Below are 20,541 nucleotides of genomic sequence, written 5' to 3' on the forward strand. Positions count from 1 at the left end.
TGCAAAGCAAAGTTTATAAGCCATTCTTTTCTGGGGAGGGAATTGTTAGCTTAAGTAACATATGTTTAAACTTTCTGAACATTCGCTTTGCTGGTCGCTGTGGCCGAGCGGTTCTAGGCGCTTCAGTCTAGAACCGCGCGACCGCTACGGTCGCAGGTTCGAATCCTGCCTCGGGTATGGATGTGTGTGATGTCCTTAGGTTAGTTAGGTTTAAGTAGTTCTAAGTTCTAGGGGATTGGTGACCTCAGATGTTAAGTCCCATAGTGGTCAGAGCCATTTGAACCATTTTTGCGATAAAATCTTGCTTATTACTTCAGCATTTGGAATCATACATCAAATGAATCAAGAACCATGCTGCTGGGATCATAACAGGCTGGTATATGGCTTACAAAAGCGTACCGCAAATTTTTAGTGAACGGGAATCTTTAGGAGAAAGGGAAAATTGTTTTCTTAAACTCTGATGGGTAACTACACTCCTGGAAATTGAAATAAGAACACCGTGAATTCATTGTCCCAGGAAGGGGAAACTTTATTGACACATTCCTGGGGTCAGATACATCACATGATCACACCGACAGAACCACAAGCACATAGACACAGGCAACAGAGCATGCACAATGTCGGCACTAGTACAGTGTATATCCACCTTTCGCAGCAATGCAGGCTGCTATTCTCCCATGGAGACGATCGTAGAGATGCTGGATGTAGTCCTGTGGAACGGCTTGCCATGCCATTTCCACCTGGCGCCTCAGTTGGACCAGCGTTCGTGCTGGACGTGCAGACCGCGTGAGACGACGCTTCATCCAGTCCCAAACATGCTCAATGGGGGACAGATCCAGAGATCTTGCTGGCCAGGGTAGTTGACTTACACCTTCTAGAGCACGTTGGGTGGCACGGGATACATGCGGACGTGCATTGTCCTGTTGGAACAGCAAGTTCCCTTGCCGGTCTAGGAATGGTAGAACGATGGGTTCGATGACGGTTTGGATGTACCGTGCACTATTCAGTGTCCCCTCGACGATCACCAGTGGTGTACGGCCAGTGTAGGAGATCGCTCCCCACGCCATGATGCCGGGTGTTGGCCCTGTGTGCCTCGGTCGTATGCAGTCCTGATTGTGTCGCTCACCTGCACGGCGCCAAACACGCATACGACCATCATTGGCACCAAGGCAGAAGCGACTCTCATCGCTGAAGACGACACGTCTCCATTCGTCCCTCCATTCACGCCTGTCGCGACACCACTGGAGGCGGGCTGCACGATGTTGGGGCGTGAGCGGAAGACGGCCTAACGGTGTGCGGGACCGTAGCCCAACTTCATGGAGACGGTTGCGAATGGTCCTCGCCGATACCCCAGGAGCAACAGTGTCCCTAATTTGCTGGGAAGTGGCGGTGCGGTCCCCTACGGCACTGCGTAGGATCCTACGGTCTTGGCGTGCATCCGTGCGTCGCTGCGGTCCGGTCCCAGGTCGACGGGCACGTGCACCTTCCGCCGACCACTGGCGACAACATCGATGTACTGTGGAGACCTCACGCCTCACGTGTTGAGCAATTCGGCGGTACGTCCACCCGGCCTCCCGCATGCCCACTATACGCCCTCGCTCAAAGTCCGTCAACTGCACATACGGTTCACGTCCACGCTGTCGCGGCATGCTACCAGTGTTAAAGACTGCGATGGAGCTCCGTATGCCACGGCAAACTGGCTGACACTGACGGCGGCGGTGCACAAATGCTGCGCAGCTAGCGCCATTCGACGGCCAACACCGCGGTTCCTGGTGTGTCCGCTGTGCCGTGCGTGTGATCATTGCTTGTACAGCCCTCTCGCAGTGTCCGGAGCAAGTATGGTGGGTCTGACACACCGGTGTCAATGTGTTCTTTTTTCCATTTCCAGGAGTGTATAAAGAACCAGTAACCGACGAGAACTGTGTGACAGTTGTGTAGCGACGATTTAGAGGCTATGGCAAAAATGAACCTGGCTCGAAAATGCGTTGTAAGAAAAAAAAGAAAAAGAAAAAACTATCGCACCATGAAGGAATTATCCGAATGGGACGGGAATCGGTAAATGTGATATATATGTACAAAGAAACGATTAGAATTTCAGGAAAAAATGAATGATTCATTCATAAGATAGATCTCCACAAATTGGACAAGTCAATTACGCGTTGGTCCACCTCCGGGCCTTTTGCGGCCAGTTATTCAGCTTGCCATTGTTTGATAAGACTTGTTGGATGTTCTCCTGACGGATATCATGTCAAATTCTGTCAATTGGCGCGTCATATCGTCAAAATACCAAGATGGTTGGGGGGCCCTGACCATAATGCTCCAAATATTGTCAATTGGGGAGAGAGCCGACGACCTTGCTGGCCAAGTTTCAAAAGCACGAAGACAAGCAATAGAAATTCTCGCCGAGTGCAAGTGAGCATTATTTCACTGAAATGTAAGCACTGGGCGCCTTACCACGAACGGCAACGAAACTGAGAGTAGAATATCGTCGACGCACTGCTGTGCTGTAAGGGGGTCACGGATGACAACCAAAGGGGTCCTGTTATGAAATGAAATGACATGGCACCCCAGACCATCACCCCTGCATGTCGGGTAGGGGATCTCATTCACTTGAATAGATTTTTCTTCAGTGATGAGTCCCACTTTGAACTGAGTCCCACTTTGAACGGAGCCCCACTGACCAGCGAAGACGTGTCTGGTGACGCCCGGGACAGCAGTGCGATACCAAGCTGCCGGTCGTCCATCGTAAAGTCTGACAGCCAGGAGTGATGGTGTAGATGCCATTTATTTTCATAGCAGGACCCGTTTGGTTGTCATCGGCGGCACCCTTACAGCACAGCAGTACGTCGACAATATTCTATACTCTCTAACGATTCTACTGCCACCAACGTACACTGTGTGTAAGAACCACGAAGCTAAGATACGAGAAATTAGGGCTCATATGGAGGAATATTTTGCACTCGCTCTATTTGCGAGTGGAACAGGAAAGGAAAAGACTGCTAATGGTACAGGGTACCCTCCGCCACGCACCATACGGTGGTTTGTGGAGTATCTATGTAGACGTAGATGTAAACATAGCTTTCAACCACGTAGCTTAAGCTTAACATTTACAAAATAGGCACTTTTAACTGATAATTTGCATCGCCACAAATGGTAACTGACAGACCCACAGACGTCTGTGTATTACCGCGCTGTAGCGCATGCAAGTACTTGAGTGTGTGAACGCAACTGCTTGATTGGCTGACTTCAACGAGAAATCGGAAGCGGCGCAGACTATCGAATATTTTTCTTAACAATTATTTCTCACCACAGCCTACTCTTATAAGATTTCAGACTGTTTCTGACCGCCCTGTGTATCATACGAATGGTGAGTGGTGTGTATTGCCGGCCGAAGTGGCCGCGCGGTTCTGGCGCTGCAGTCTGGAACCGCGAGACCGCTACGGTCGCAGGTTCGAATCCTGCCTCGGGCATGGATGTGTGTGCTGTCCTTAGGTTAGTTAGGTTTAACTAGTTCTAAGTTCTAGGGGACTAATGACCTCAGCAGTTGAGTCCCATAGTGCTCAGAGCCATTTGAACCATTTTTGGTGTGTATTCTAGCACATGTTGCATTGCTACTATGTGTAGCTGTCTTGTATTATTAACTGAATAGGATTTTGATCAAATTTATATAAAACCTGCTTCGTCGGCGAAATGTAATATTAAAAAAAGTGGGTACATTAGGACGTGCGAGGGGCCAAGCTCTTTAATCTGATGCTTTGATTGTTAGAGTGTCCCCATTGGTAAAATAATTATTAATTACACCAGATTTGTTTGTTAGCAGTTTCCTCACCATAATGAATCTCCATTAATGTATACGCCACCAATACAATCGTAGTATGGAAATGTTCAACGATACGGTTTTTGAAAGGAAGTATCGCACTTTTCTGCATTTTGTGTAGTTGCCATGATGCAAACAGATAAGTAAAACGATATGGATGCCAGCATAACATGTTCAGTACAGCGGAACTTAGAGTCACACCGTAGTTTGAAAGTATGCGTGGCTGCCTCTCGCCTCTGGAGCTAGCACAAAATGATGTGCGCAGAACACACTCGTTGTGAGCACCAGGAGAGTTCATCGTTTTCTTGGGACGGTGCGGCCGCCTCAGCTAATTGTCGACCTGCACATTTTAAGTATTCTCATAACTATTTCTTTGCAGTATAATATGGCACTGCAGTCTTCGTGCACCATAGGCGCTTATAAGGTTCTTTATAATGAGAAGAGGTAAACGAGAGAGCAAAAATCATATTAAAAGTTGTGCTAGAGAGGGTTTCAAGACCCTACTAGCAATTCCATTCGCTCGATAAAGCAAATAAAGCATAACTATTAGTAAGCCCTACTTCCCAAGGCTTCACTATTTCCGGAAGATACAGAAGAAGGCGAATAATATTTTATTTTTTATTAATATTGTCGAAAGTGTTGTCACACGTAACTTCCACATGGCGCTTCGTCATAGTCAGCGTTTTTCTTTCTGACAGCATGGGGTCGATCTCGCTTTGCTTGATCCTTCGTTTTCACAACTATTTCTATTTGAAGGTTAGAGTGTTAGGGGCACGAGCAAGAACTGCGCACTGTACAACATTAAATCACTATTTACGTCAGCTGCAGACTAATAATTGTAACTATTACAAGTAGTATGTTTTAGGTTGAGTAGTACCTCCAACTATGTGTGGCAAGAACAAGTAATTAGTGCTTATTTTCCTCTGGGCAACAGGTCATGTTTAAGGCTGAACACGTGGGCTCAAAACAGTTTATACTGACAGGCACAATGCACTTAGTGGTGCAGTTACGACTATGTAGAAGACATTAGGTGTAAATTATGTTACATGTTTGTGGAAAGACTGTTTGATGCAGAGAAAAAGTAACCAACACACTGTTGTGTGTATATTAATGTACGCCATATAAAATATCTGCGCATACACCCATTACACCCTGTAGTTGTCAAATTATTGGTCATACTGACATAAGCTGTTAATACTATCTTTTGCAGATGCGCTAGCTGTAGCTTACAACTTATGCGAGTTATATGTATACAGGGCGTTAAAAAATATATACAATATTTCAGGGAATGTCTGTGCATCAAAACAAAAAAAAGTCTGAAACCATGAGACCTACAAAGCATACGGTAACATATGATCACTTGTTCATAGGAGGTGCTCAACATGATGTTAATCATCTCAATACATGCCTCTGCCCTTCGGTGTAAGGACTCATGCACTATTTTAAATTTCCATGGTTGGTTCTGAATGTGCTGAGATGCATGGAAGACACTATTTTGTAGCGTCTGCACGTCGTTTATTGGAGTGGCACAAACCAATTGCTCCATGCAACCCCTTAACAAGAAGTCTAGTGTATGTAGGTCCAAGGAACGAGCAGGCCAAGGTATGAAACTTCCCAGCCGGTCCACAATGCCGACGCGATGCTGGTGCACCATAATGCATGAAGCACATCTGTAGTCTGTCCTGACAAGGCTAATCCTCCAGCAAGACAAGCAGTACATTCTTCAGAAAGCGGTGATAACAATCACTGGTAAATCTCTGTGGTAGCACATATGGGCTAATAGTCCATCGCCATGAATGCCTAACGTTACATTGATTGAGAATCAATCCTCACATCCTTTTCTTTTCATCAGCCCACACATACTGATTACAGAAATTGACAATTGCACCTCATGTAAACCCTACGTCATCAGTAAACAAAATCTTGGAAGCAAACTGTGGATATGCACCACACTGCCGCAAGAACCATTGACAGAACTGCACTCTGGCAGGATGGACTTGCTCCTTAAGGGTCTGGACGTGCTGAACATAGGACAGATATAACAACTGCTCATGAGGTACCACCCAGAGGATGACTAACACCTTCAGCTGCTGCTATTCAGTGCACACTGGTTCCAGGATTGTTGTCCACTGTACCTAGAACACGCTACTCATTTCACACATGTGAACTGAACGAGGCCTTCCAATGTCTACTTTTCTTGGGTGCTACGGGATCTGTTTCCCCAAGAATCTGCATGCTGGAAATCGTTCAGTGTACAGGTTGCAGGCTATCAGATAAACTCCATCTGCTAAACCATAGCAGTAAATCATGTAGACTCTTGTACCACAAGGAAACAAGGGAGAGGATGTTGTTACAGGTGCCAGTATCCTCTTTTTACAACACAAATGCACACGTGGATTAATACGGTTCTTTATTTACATGGACAGGAAGCTGTTACTTAAACTGAATAGAGTCCATGTTTTGTGGTAAAAGCTCATCTGTAATAGCCCTCTTGCAGACTCATGTAATGTCGATAAAACTAGTCCTGCTATAGTCACTAATCTGGTCGCTATATATTGTCGTAGCCTTTGCTGAACTAAATCCAATCTGCATTTAAACTGACAGACGCCAAACTGGATGATGAGTGAGTGAGTGCCTTCAGTCAGCGGCGGTGACCTAAATACATGCTGTCGAAAGGGCACTGGCGGCGTGTTGCTTGGGGGTGTGTCTCTGGCTTCTCTCGTGATAGGTGTGCTTGACCCAGCGCCTACATCTTCGCGCTTTATCTTTGCCGACCAGCGTGCCGGCAACAGCTTACTCCAGCACATTTCTCCACCCCCCCCCCCCCCCAGCCCGAAATCCGAAATGCAGCACCATTGTCGTGTAGGGAGGATGCGAACGACAATGGTGGGGGTGTGGGGGGAGGCAGGATGCTGGATGTAGAGGTGAGCTAGGAGCCGTGACTGAAGGATGGTGTACTTCTGACCGTACCCCACCATCTGGCTTGCGAGGCAACAGGAACAGCCTCTAGAAAAATGCTGCCTGGGCACAGATCCAGGAATGAGGACGTGGCCAGGGGCCATGAGTGCGACGGCGACAGCGACGATAGGCCCACCTCCATCGGGTCGGCGAGCGGGGACGGCGGAGGCGAGGGTGCATCGTCCATCCGCTCCTGCTGGGTGCCGTGGAGGCGGCAGCAGGCAGGCGCCTGTGAAGGCCGCGTGGTCCTGAGAGGCCGTGAACCTGGGGGAAGAAAAGCAGCAGAAGCACGGGGAAAATGGCACACGAATTTGATTCTGGAGGCGGCGCTGCAAACCATCGTAACCTGCGATCAAGTACATAAAAGAGACAATGTGTTCCTGGATCACGCCTCTGTCCCAGAGCCCACAGTTGCCAATAATCTTGAAAAGAACAAGATGGCGCGGCGCAAAGCGATACTTGCGGACCATTGGTGGTCCCGGATGCTGCAGTGGCTGTAGCAAGTGAAGCAGCGCCTGACGGCGGCGGCGGCCAAGCAGAAGTTCCGCCGGTGATGGTCTGTCTCGTAGGTGGGAGCGACAGGAGGAGAAAAAGAGTTGCAGCGCCTGTTTCAATGTGTGGGTGGTGCGAAGCTTCGCATTCTGTTGTTAAAAAGTGCATACGAAGCGTTGTTCTCCTTCTCTGTTGGACTGGAGGTGAAACGGAGTGCTTGTTAGATGAAGAATACCATTTCGTTCACAAAACTGTTCAAAATCACGTTAAGTGAACTGTGGTCTATTGTCTGACAAGTACTTCTGGCAAACCTTTTGTACAAAATAGAGAGGACAACGCTAAAACTGTGCTAAGTGATGTGGTTGAAGCCATAGGCACCACAAACGAAAACTTGCTAAAAGAGCATACCACTATGGGCCGGCAAGTGTTCCAAAATGATCCTGCAAAGTCTATGTGCACTCGTTGCCATGGCGATTGAGTCGTAGGCCAAGCTGCGAATGTCTGGGGCGGAGCGGATTGTTTTTCACGCTTGCGCCACACTGACGTCATCCGTTCAATGTGGGCGTCCATGCCCTCCCAAGTACAGTGCCGGCACGCTAACTGTTTAGTGCGAACCATTCCCCAGTGTCCTTCGTGGGGGAATCGCAACACATCCTTTTGCAAAACTTTGGAAATGGCTGCACGCTACTGTCCACTGTCATTTTGAATGGAATCACCCTGCTGAACTGAAAGGTTATGCCGACGTGCAAAATATCGGCGCACACCTGAGTTCTTGATACCGTTCAATAAACGAGGCCAAGACGTGCGAATGTAACGCAGCAAAATCTTGAGATCTGGGCCTGCTTCCATGACCTGAGCAATCTTCAAGTAGTGCGAGGGAAAAGATTCCAGCAATTCCGAGTTCTGCGCAACGATTTGGCAACAAGATACGGCATATGCATCAAATTCAGTCTGCCATGCTTCGCCGTACATCTGTACACAATTTCATACTGATACTGCGAAAGCAACAAAGCCCAACACTGCAATTTTAGGGCATTGTGTTTAGGAACCGGGTTGTGATCTATCAGTAAAACGAACTTGCGACCATACAAATAGTGATGAAATTTGGTCACACCATAAACAATAGCGAGAGCTTCTTTTTCTGTTTGAGAATAATGGCACTGAGTTTGAGCTAACAAATTTGAGGCAAAAGGAGTTGGTCTGTCTTGTGCACCAGTTGTGTGCGAAAGCACTGAGCCGATACCGTAGGAAGAAGCTTTACTTGCAAAACTACCTGCTTGGTATGCTCCAAACGCACTACTCTTCTGCCACTAAGTAAACCATTTTTCAGTTCCTGAAATGCGTCCTGACAGTGTTTGGTCCACATAAAACGTAAATTTTTCCTACGCAAGCGATGCAATCGAGCCGCGATCTCAACGGCATTCGGTATGAACCGAGTGTAATATGTCATTTTGCCTAGTACTGGCTGCAGGTCAGACACATTGTGAGAAACAGGCAGGTCACAGATTGCAAACAAATGAGATTGGAGGGGGTGCACACCCTGACTTTATCACATGACCTAAGTACTGTAGTTCAGTTTGAAGTAAGTCATACTTTTCGAGACGACAGTTCAGTCCTGCTTCTGACAACTCTCGAAAAAGAGTATGCAAATTGGCAATGTGTTGCTCTGGTGTACGACCTAAGACGACAAAATCGTCAAGGTAGTTTGAACAAAATGGCTCTTTTGCAGTCAGCTGTTCCGAATAACGCTGAAAAATGGCGGGTGCGGAAGCACTGCCGAAGAGCAAACGCAAATGCTTGAGCAGTCCTAAGTGCATATTTACAACAAACACTTTGTGGGTCTTCATCCAATGGAGGTTACAAGTAGGCAACACGAAATCTGTCTTAGAAAAGTAACGTCCTGCACCAAGCCTGTCCATGAGTTCCTCTGGGTGAGGTAAGGGATAAGTGTCAACTACTGTCTGTGGATCGACTGTAGACTTCAGTCAACACAAATGCGAATTGGACCAGAAGGCTTACACAGCAAAACAAGAGGACTTGCCTATTGACTAGCTTGAATGGGAGCAATTACACCATTATCTTGCTATTCTTTCGATTCAATGGCTACTTTGTCTCAAATAATTAGGCTGTGCATTGTCTTTCAGTGTAACATACGCTAAAAAGTTATTGGCTTTTCCCAAACCCTTCTGAAAATAGTTCAGTAAATTCTTTAAGCACGCTAGCTATACTGTATTTTGGTTAAAAGCATACATTGAAAGTACATTGTCTTGGACGCTAAGTTCAAACAAACCAAAGGCATCTAAACCGAATATGTCCTCACTGTCTCTTGATTTCAGCACAGTAAAATTCACTTTCTTAGCACGAGATTTGTAAGTGGCAGGCAAGCTACACTTTCCAAACACTGGAATTTCCTGTCTGTTGTAAGCAGTGATGTGCTTGCTAGATTTAGAAAGCCGTGGTGTGCTTAACTATTCGTACGTGGCACGATTAAGCAAAGTTACCGAGGTTCCTGTGCCTAACTGGAAGTTCACACGACGGCCAGCAGCTCGTAATGAGAAATAGTTAGAGCGTCGTTGCACAGCACTAGGGCGAGAAGGAGGCACAACTTTAATCTTACTTTCGTCAGAATCTGTTGTCAGTTTTGAATACACAGCATTCACTGCATGTGCACGAGCCTGTTTTTTCTGGGAGCAGGCAAAATTGGCGTTTTTGTGTCGTTGCAAGCAAACTGTTTGGATATGGCCTTTTTCCCCACACATGTTACACGTCGCGTTATGTGATGGGAAATCCTATCTTTTACGGCGAGTAAAAGATGTAGGGCAAGACTTCAATAAATTCACGGGCCTGTTTACATATCTACGTGGCTATCTGCGTAGCTGTGTACGCGCTCGTTGTCGTGGCTACTTGGGAATGTCGCGAACAGGGGCAACTCGACCCCACATATTGGGGTCTGGTCAAACTTATCGGCCGCTATGGCACCCGAACGATATTACTCTAAGATTTGCAATACGTGGGGAAGAGATGGATCAGAGTACTTTAAGATCTGATCCCATATCCTACTATCTGGGGCACTGAATGCTATTGTATCACGTATCATTAAATCACGATAAAAGCTGCCACGACTACACTTAAATTTACACTTCCTAGTCATAACCGTTAATTCCGTGTACCACTGGCGGTACGTGTGCTCCGGCTTTTTCTGCAAGCGAAAGAACTAATCTCTAGCTGCAGCTACTTGGACTTCCTGGTCATTGAATTTAGTTAACGCAGCGATTACTTGCTCACAGACGAGTTCGTCGGGAGATGCGGTTGGGAATAATTTTTGTACTAACCTGAACACTGGGGATCCCCCAATCGAAAGGAAGTACTGTAACTTTGGAGTACCTTGAGCACGAGGAACCTGACAATGTGATTGGAACCGAGTCAGGTATTCAATTCACTCCTCCTCCGTTTCCTTAAACTACCGGAACGTTGTATACTGGCCTGCGGCACTTGTACTGGTTCGCTTGTTGGTTGCGGTTGTGCGGCCCACGCAGCTTGTCCAGTCAGTAGCTGTTGTACAGTCGCCAGTAAGGTAACGATTTGTCGGCTCTGAAACTGAATAACTTGTATTAAATCCATCACCTGGGCCGTCTGTGGCTGAGGCGCGGGGGCAGTGAGTGGAGGGGACGGGGAATTCATGGTTTACACAAATACATTATATGAAAAAGGAAGCAAATCCTCTGAAAAAAAGAGAACTGTGATTAGCTCTGCGGCTCCCCTACAGGAATACATGAAGGAACACAACAAAAAATTAGCAAATAGAAACACTTGAACACGAGCACCGCTGCAAGCTAAAACACAAGAGAAGCACGCAAAATCTTCGGCCAAGTTGATTAAATTTGATTGCCACTAAATTATCCTCGTTCGCCACTGTCGTCTTGTACAACAAGGAAACAAGAGAGTGGATGTTAAGGGTGGCCGGTATCCTCTTTCTACGACACAAATGCATGCGTGAATTAATACGGTTCTTTATTTACATGAACTTGTAACTTCACTTATCTTGAATAGAATCCGTGTTTTGTGATACAAGCTCCTCTTGCACAGTGATGTAATGTCAATAAAACTAGTCCCACTACAGTCACTAATCTGGTCGCTATGTACTGTCATAGCTTGTGATTAACTAAACCCGCCCTACTGGTAAACCGACAGACGCCAAACTGGATGATTGAGTGAGTGAGTAAGGCCAACTACACTACTGGTCATTAAAATTGCTACACAAATGAAAAAAATGCAGATGATAAACGGGTATTCATTGGACAAATACATTATACTAGAACTGACATGTCATTACATTTTCACACAATTTGGGTGCATAGATCCTGAGAAATCAGTATCCAGAACAATCACCTATGGCCGTAATAACGGCCTTGATGCACGTGGGCATTGAGTCAAACAGAGCTTGGATGGCGTGTACAGGTACAGCTGCCCGTGCAGCTTCAACACGGTACCACAGTTCATCAAGAGTGGTGACTGGCGTATTGTGACGAGCCAGTTGCTCGGCTACCATTGACCAGACGTTTTCAATTGGTGAGAGATCTGGAGAAAGTGCTGGCCAGGGCAGCAGTCGAACGTTTTCGGTATCCAGAAAGGCCCGTACAGGACCTGCAACATGCGGTCGTGCATTATCCTGCTGAAATATAGGGTTTCGCAGGCATCGAATGAAGGGTAGAGCCACGGGTCGTAACACATTTGAAATGTAACATCCACTGTTCAAAGTGCCGTCAATGAGAACAAGAGGTGACCGAGACGTGTAACCAATGGCACCCCATACCATCACACCGCGTGATACGCCAGTATGGCGATGACGAATACATGCTTCCAATGTGCGTTCACCGCGATGTCTCCAAACACGGATGCGACCATCATGATGCTAGAAACAAAACCTGGATTCATCCGAGAAAATGACGTTTTGCCATTCGTGCACCCAGGTTCGTCTTTGAGTACACCATCGCAGGCGCTCCTGTCTATGATGCAGCGTCAAGGGTAACCGCAGCTATGGTATCCGAGGCGATAGTCCATGCTGCTGCAAACGTCGTCGAACTGTTCGTGCAGATGGTTGTTGTCTTACAAACGTCCCCATCCGTTGACTCAGGGATCGAGACGTGGCTGCACGATCCTTTACAGCCATGCGGATAAGATGCCTGTCATCTCGACTGCTAGTGATACGAGGCCGTTGGGATCCAGCACGGCGTTCCGTATTATCCTCCTGAACCCACCGATTCCATACTCTGCTAACAGGCATTGGATCTCGACCAACACGAACAGCAATGTCGCGATACGATAAACCGCAATCGCGATAGGCTGCAATCAGACGTTTATGAAAGTCGGAAACGTGATGTTACGCATTTCTCCTCCTTAGATGAGGCATCACAACAACGTTTCACCAGGCAACGCCGGTCAATTGCTGTTTGTGTATGATAAATCGGTTGGAAACTTTCCTCATTTCAGCACGTTGTAGGTGTCGCCACCGGCGCCAACCTTGTGTGAATGCTCTGAAAAGCTAATCATTTGCATATCACAGCATGTTCTTCCTGTCGGTTAAATTTCGCATCTGTAGCACTGCATCTTCGTGGTGTAGCAATTTTAATGGCCAGTAGTGTAGTTTTTTTTTCTTTATTGGATTTCAATTCCTCCCTCCCCCCCTCCCCCAGAGAGGGGGGTGGGCGGGCTGGCAGCAGCTGCTCTACAGCCTACAGAAAAGTTAAAAAACATAATGAGAATAGAAACAAACAAGAAAAACAGGCGATAAAACGGTGACATTGTAAAAAAAACTGTAAAATGGCGGTAAGTTGTGGAATAAAAAATACAAAAACACTGCAGTGACGATGCGGATGAAGAAGTAGGCAAGCACAATTAAAAAACACGGCGTCAGTCTGGTTTCTGTTCGCACGAGATAAAAAAAAAACGCAACTAGCGACACTATGGCAGCTGTCGCAACACTGGCAGGGGTCGCACAATACTGAACACTCACTTACAACAGCACTATACAGGTGACAGGGCGGCAGAAGGAGGGGGGGGGGGGACCTGGACCTATGATGGGGAAAAGGGGGGAGGAACCAGCTAGTGAGCCGTGGCGGCCTAAATACATGCTGTCGAGAGGGCATTGATGGTGTGTTGCTTGGGTGTGTGCCTCTGGCTGCTCTTGTGATAGGGGAACTTGATCCAGCGCCTACTAATCGTTCTTTGCACTTCATCTTTGCCGACCGGTATGATGTCGATAGCTTACGCCAATACAAATAATGTCCGCTATTTCCCTAGTGGAATAAAAGGCCTCGATTGCTAGGTTGTGTCAGAGTATTTGTAAGAGAGAAATCAAGTTGTACTGCACCACAAACACCACAATAACATATACTTTAAACGTGATCTTTAAGTAGGCCAAACATCATGGTATGGACTTAGGAGAAATGTCTGTGAACATTAGCAGATATAACAAGACTATAGTACAATCATACAGTGTAAACGAAAGAACTCACTGCAGACCAGTGGGGCAACTAACGCTTACATCGATATTGCACAACAGTTTCCCAGCACACTGTTGAGCCTGTTATGATACGGAGCACCAAGGCAACAAAGGTGCTCACATCTGCAACCACATGTTTGTGATGCCTTTCTATTTCACAGTATTCCATCCCAGCAGTTGTAATTAATGTTAATTATTGGGTAGTCGTCTGTAGTGGGACAAGTAATGCATTGCTATGAACATATGCTTTGTAGGACCCATGGTCATAAGACATTTTTGTCTTTTTTTGATGCACAATATCATTCCCTGAAATACTGCATAGTCTTTTAAAGACCCTGTATATGTAAGCTTTTGCCACCAAATTCCACCTCTCCTAGGGTGCAGTGGAGTCGCTACCACTAGTGCTGTCCTCTCCCCTGCCACGCCATCTGCACAGGTACAGGCCAAGCCATTTTGAGAGCAGTCGACTTGCCCAATGTAGGATGACTCATCTCACCTCACAGCTACAAGCGGCCTGCCACGGCCCTTTTCTGGTCAGTGGCTCACCTGTTCGAAAGCATGTCAGAACAGCCTTCCACTGAGCAGGACACTAGAGTCAGAAATTGGGCGAGTACGAATGCAGTGTTGAGGGCTGCATACATTAGAAATCAAGGCGCCACTGTTACAACAGTGCCATACTGGTTTCCTTCCTTCCTGCTGCAGTTCCGCAGCTACGACATGTCTGAGAACGGTGGGGCTGCGGTTACTTCTTTCTGGTCGACTCATTTCCTGTTATTTAAGCGTGAAAGAGCTTAAAGTCATGATGTAACGTGAAAGTTTCCTCCATCTTGCTACTGATGTGCAGCACTGACAGGGCAAAATGGCCGACTCTCCACCCCTCAATGGTTCCTAACGAATCTGAGTGTTGTGAGACTGTGGAGGGTGCGAACTTACGAACTCACTCAGTTTTCTACACCCATATAGTCCTTCTCTCCTAGAGACTGCCGATTCGAGCCTCTGAGTGTTCGGAGGCAGTGAGTTCAGAGATTACGTCGTAGGACCCTCTAGCGAGTTTAAAGCGAATGCAAAAACCTCATTTCTGATCTCTATCGGCCAGTCCCTTGTCACTGGCGTTCAGAAGAGCTTGCTACGTCACACAACGCTCAAGGAAATGCAACGCATTGGCTACTTGAGCGGTTTTGTGCACCTCAGTCAGTATGCAAGAGAGACGCTCTGTAGTTCGGTACGGGCTTCTGTTGAAGTTTCGAGAACATACCTTCACCGAGGAGGCAAGCAGTATATTGCTCCCTGTTACGTATCTCTCGAGAAGAGACCATGAGGATAAAATCAGAGAGATTAGAGCCCACACAGATGCATACCGACAATCTTTCTTTCCACGAACAATACGAGACTGGAATATAAGGGAGAACCGAAAAAAATGGCTCTGAGCATTATGGGACTTAACATCTGTGGTCATCAGTCCCCTAGAACTTAGAACTACTTAAACCTAACTAACCTAAGGACATCACACACATCCACGCCAAAGGCAGGATTCGAACCTGCGACCGTAGCGGTCACGCGGTTCCAGACTGAAGCGCCTAGAACCGCACAGCTACACCGGCCGGTGGGAGAGCCGATAGAGGTACTCAAGGTACCCTCCGCCACACACCGTCAGGTGGCTTGCGGAGTATGGGTGTAAATGTAGATGTACATTTCTTGTATCCTATGTCAAAACAACTTCTAGTAGTTTAACCATTCCGCAAGAATTTCATGAACACATTTTCTAAACTTGATGAAACTCATTAGATAATAGATGGTCAAACATTCTGATCTTCATCGTGAATGTTACTTAGGCCCTCTTTAAACGATGTAGCCCATTTTCATACCGTTCCATGGCTCGTAGTAATTTCTTCATAAATTTTGTTAGTCTGCCTAAGACTCTATATTGCTGTTTTGTCTTATAACACAACGAAAAAGAATCACCGCAGGTGTTTCGCAGTCGGCCGCATTTTCAATTAAATGAGAATTTTTAATAAGAGCGAACAAACGCAAACACGGACGAGTGCTTCCTTTGTGGTGTCTGTGGCTAGTCAACAAATTAAGGAACGTAGTGCACATGCGTTAATCTTCGAACACAGTTCTTCGGTAGCCAGATATAAAGTAAGTAAGTAGATATAGTACTTACATAAAAAAATATTACTTGTACTTTGTTAACCATTGTACTGAAGAGTGTGAGATTTTCTGCAAGTTCATTTTTGGAAAGACTGACATGTTTCTTTCATCTGTGCGTGTGTGCTTGTAGCTGCCGTGGAGTCACACTAGGTGCCCGTAAAGGCCACGGCCAGAACTAGAGCACTCTTTGTGGTGCGAAGCGCGCGAGACAAATTACGTGACGTACTTCTCCGCAGATCTATTGGCGGATGCAGATTAGTCTCCTACACTGCTACACTAGCTAATAAGTCTAAGTAAGTGTCGCTAGCTTTGCTTTGATCCGCGAGACTGCGTTAAACTCTTCAATATTACAAAGCCGATAGTTTAAATTTTGTAGCTACCTAACTAAACTCGAGAAGGATGCGAGATCTGTCTAGTCGAATGGGATTTGTACACAGCTCAGACTTCGTACATCGAATCCCAGAAACTTTCGTTAACAGTCTCCACAAAAATAAAACAGAAACAGAGATATAATTTAATAGGTGAAGGATGCACAAAACATCAGTATTTTAAATTTCCAAGGAAACAAATATAGTTCATTTGCATTAACTAGATGTGGCCAAGTTCTCTTGCAGCCAGTTACTGGATGTGCAGGCTCCTGTCTCCTGATCACGTCCATGCTCACAGAACTGTAAAACTTGTGTAGGTAACTGAAAATGACTCTAGCAGATTTCTATGCCCACTCAAAGGAATTCACTTGCGAACTCTTTTGAGCTTAATAAACTATCTGACCTAAAGTATCCAGTCACCTTGTAGTGGGCGAATCCCCTCTTCGCCTTTACAATGGATAGAACTCTGCTGCAAACACAATGAGATGTCTGAATGTCTGTGTAGCAGTGGGACACCATTCTTTCTCAAGACCCGAAACCAGGAGTGAAGACGACTTTGTCCTCCACTGGGTTTAGGTCGGGCTCTGGACAGATCAGTCATTTGAGTGTCGTCCTTTTTTGTAGAAGGAGGTCGAAGTGAAACTGACTGCAACTCTTAAATATCTGGCGGAATACTATGACAATAAAACGAACACAAACAGTCTCGACCTCAGAAAACCTTTATTTTGTGGTTACCAGTTTTGGTCAGTTTTTGACCACCTTCAGACCTCATGCCATGATGATAGGCGGTGGCGGTGAAGGGAGCAGATGTTACAACTGCACGAACGTCAACTGCTCAGCTCAGTAACCACAAAAATAAAGGTTTCGTGCGATCCAGACTGCTTGTGTTCATTTTAAAGTACTAAAAAGCCGCTGTTCTCCATGAGAAATATACTCAGAAATTACTATGACAGTAACCACCTAAAGCCTAACTCACCCAAAACGCAGATATGTGCATTTCACTTGAGAAATAGACAAGCTAGGAAAAACCTGGAAGTAACTTGGAGGGGAAAGCAACTACAACACTTGGACACCCTCATTTACGTCAGAGTTAAGCTCGACCGCACACTTAGTTTCAAAGACCTACGAGAACATGAAGCTCAAAGGCTGTACTCGAAATAATATCATACGCAAGCTCACTGACAGCACATGGGGGAGTCAAACAAATGTTCTATGTAAGTCTGCTCTAGCTCTACGTTTCTCCAGGACAGAATATGCGTCGCTAGTCTGGCAGAACTTCGCACCCACCAGGCACGGTGACACCGCTGTTAACGAGACAGACTGCATTATGATCGGTTGTCTAGACCAACTCCAATTGATGAAACATACCATCTTATTGGCCTAGCAGCCCCGGATACTGGAGGAAGAACAGTGGCAGAGGTTGAGAAGAAAAAACACGAAAACCATTCCAGGCATCTCACGTTTGGAAGCGAAGTCTTCCGAAGTAAGAGTGATTTCAGGTGTGCCGCAGGGGAGTATCGTAGGACCGTTGCTATTCACAATATATGTAAATGACCTTGTGGATAACATCGGAAGTTCACTGAGGCTTTTTGCGGATGATGCTGTAGTATATCGAGAGGTTATAACAATGGAAAACTGTACTGAAACGCAGGAGGATCTGCAACGAATTGACGCATGGTGCAGGGAATGGCAATTGAATCTCAGTGTAGACAAGTGTAATGTGCTGCGAATACATAGGAAGAAAGATCCTTTATCATTGACCTATAATATAACAGGTCAGCAAATGGAAGCAGTTAATTCCATAAATTATCTGGGAGTAGGCATTAAGAGTGATTTAAAATTGATTGATCGTATAAAGGTAATCGTCGGTAAAGAAGATGCCAGACTGAGATTCATTGGAAGAATTCTAAGGAAATGCAGTCCGAAAACAAAGGAAGTAGGTTACAGTACACTTTTCCGCCCACTGCTTGAATATTGCTCACCGGTGTGGGATCTGAACCAGATAGGGTTGATAGAAGAGATAGAGAAGATCCAACGGAGAGCAGCGGGCTTCGTTACAGGATCATTTAGTAATCGCGAAAGCGTTGCGGAGATGATAGATAAATTCCAGTGGAAGACGCTGCAAGAGAGACGCTCAGTAACTCGGTACGGGCTTCTGTTGAAGTTTCGAGAACAAACCTTCACCGATGAGTCAAGCAGTATATTTCTCCCTCCTACGTATATCTCGAGAAGAGACCATGATGATAAAATTAGAGAGATTAGAGCCCACACAGAGGCATACCGGCAATCTTTCTTTCCACGAACAATACGAGACTGGAATAGAAGGGAGAACCGATAGAGGTACTCAAAGTACCCTCCGCCACACACCGTCACGTGGCTTGCGGAGTGTTGATGTAGATGTAGATGTACCAGCCGTGTAGGCCTCTACCACAAGCCGTTTAGGATGGTTAGGGAAAGACCGGCCGATCGTCTCTAGGCTGGCGTAAGCCTACTTCTGCCAGATATCTAGGAACGAACTTACGCAATAGGCCCACGAGAAGCACTCAGGTGTGGTCAGGAAGCGATACGTTACAACACAGGCATCAGGAATGGAATGATCACAGGGCGTCTTGGCCGGGAGGCCCCTATTCGGGAAGTTCGGCCGCCAAGTGCAAGTCTTATTTCATTTGACGCCACATAGGGAGACTTGCACGCCGGTGATGAGGATGAAATGATGATGAGGACAACGCAACACCCAGTCCCCGAGCCGGCCGGAGTGGCCGAGCGGTTCTAGGCGCAACAGTCTGGAACCGCGCGACCGCTGCGGTCGTAGGTTCGAATCCTGCCTCGGGCATGGATGTGTGTGATGTCCCTAGGTTAGTTAGGTTTAAGTAGTTCTAAGTCCTAGGGGACTGATGACCTCAGAAGTTAAGTCCCATAGTGCTCAGAGCCATTTGAACCATTTTGAACCCAGTCCCCGAGCGGAGAAAATCTTCAACCCGGCCGGGAATCGAACCCACTCCCGCTTGCGTGGGAGGCGAGCACGTTACCACCCAGCTAAGCAGGCAGACCACCAGGAATGAAAACGTGAGGTGTGTCATGTGTTTACTTACGACGCGTGTCGTGTGTTTGTCAGCAGGTGCAGCCGCTGCTGCCCGTGCTGGTGTACATCCACGGCGGCGGCTGGTTCTCGGGCTCCTCCAGCCCACAGCTGGTGGGGCCGCAGCTGCTCATGGACCGCGACATCGTAGTCGTCACTCTCAACTACCGCCTGGGGCCGCTCGGTGAGTCATACCTACCTGTCACCAGGACCATTCCTGCCACTGGGCAATATTGGGAGGGTGCGTAGCAACGACCCTACTTGTCACGCGTGCCACGCGTCGAAACCTAATGCAGCCTGTTCAGCTCAAGAGCCTGTTTACGGGAAAAGGGGGGTGGGGGGAGCAAAGGGCGTAAAAACCAAATCAAACAGCGGAAACATGGGCAAATGAGGAGAAAAAATGAAAAAGAGGAAAAATTAAAATATGGAATTGTTTTCCATAGCATATGTAACAGTTACTTAATAAGTCTTTACTTACCTTAAGTTTTTACTTACCTTAACATAACTGGATGCTGAAAAATATGAGAGTAATTCCTCATTCTCAAAAATTTCAATTAGAACAGAAACTAAATAACACCATGTTTATCCGGATGACCTAGTCTGATGCATCGACATATCTCCCATCAGTATAGCCTAATTTCTAAATTCGAGGAAAAATTCATTCGCACCAGGAAATAGTCGCACACCTTTATTAGTCCATTTTCTTGCAGTTAAACAAAATAAGTAATTGATGCCAAATTTGGTTTCACTTGTATATACACTATGTGATCAAAAGTATCCGGACGTCTACAAAACAAATGTTTTTCATATTATGTGCATTGTGCTGCCACCTACAGCCAGGTACCCCATATCAGCGACCTCAGTAGCCAATAGACACAGTGAGTGAGCAGAATGGGGCGCTCCGTAGAACTCACGGATTTTGAACGTGGTCAGGTGATTGGGTGTCACTAGCGTCATACATCTGTACGCGAGGTTTCCACACTCATAAACACCCCAAGGTCCACCGTTTCCGATGTGATAGTTAACTGAAAACGTGAAGAGAAATGTACAGCATAAAAGCGTACAGGCTGACCTCGTCTGTTGACTGACAGAGACTGCCGACAGTTGAAGAGGGTCGTAATGTGCAATAGGCAGACATATATCCAGACCATCGCACAGGAATCCCAAACTGCAT

General features: G+C 46.4%; 1 protein-coding gene across 5 annotated transcripts in view; it reads left to right on the plus strand.

Annotated features, from left to right (window-relative positions):
• Nucleotides 1-20,541, plus strand: part of LOC124614045 (juvenile hormone esterase-like) — a 496,653-nt gene that overhangs the window by 157,639 nt on the left and 318,473 nt on the right. For 3 of the 5 annotated variants that reach the window (XR_006979685.1, XM_047142877.1, XM_047142878.1), the window contains exon 5: nucleotides 19,402-19,551. Coding sequence is in view for 4 of the 5 variants with exons in the window: in XM_047142877.1 (XP_046998833.1) it covers nucleotides 19,402-19,551 (150 nt within the window). In the remaining variant the exon portion in view is untranslated. The remainder of the gene's footprint in view (nucleotides 1-19,401; nucleotides 19,552-20,541) is intronic. The other 2 variants (XM_047142879.1, XM_047142880.1) reach the window with 2 other exon arrangements.

Source organism: Schistocerca americana, chromosome 4, assembly GCF_021461395.2.
Source record: "Schistocerca americana isolate TAMUIC-IGC-003095 chromosome 4, iqSchAmer2.1, whole genome shotgun sequence".
NCBI lineage: Eukaryota > Metazoa > Arthropoda > Insecta > Orthoptera > Acrididae > Schistocerca > Schistocerca americana.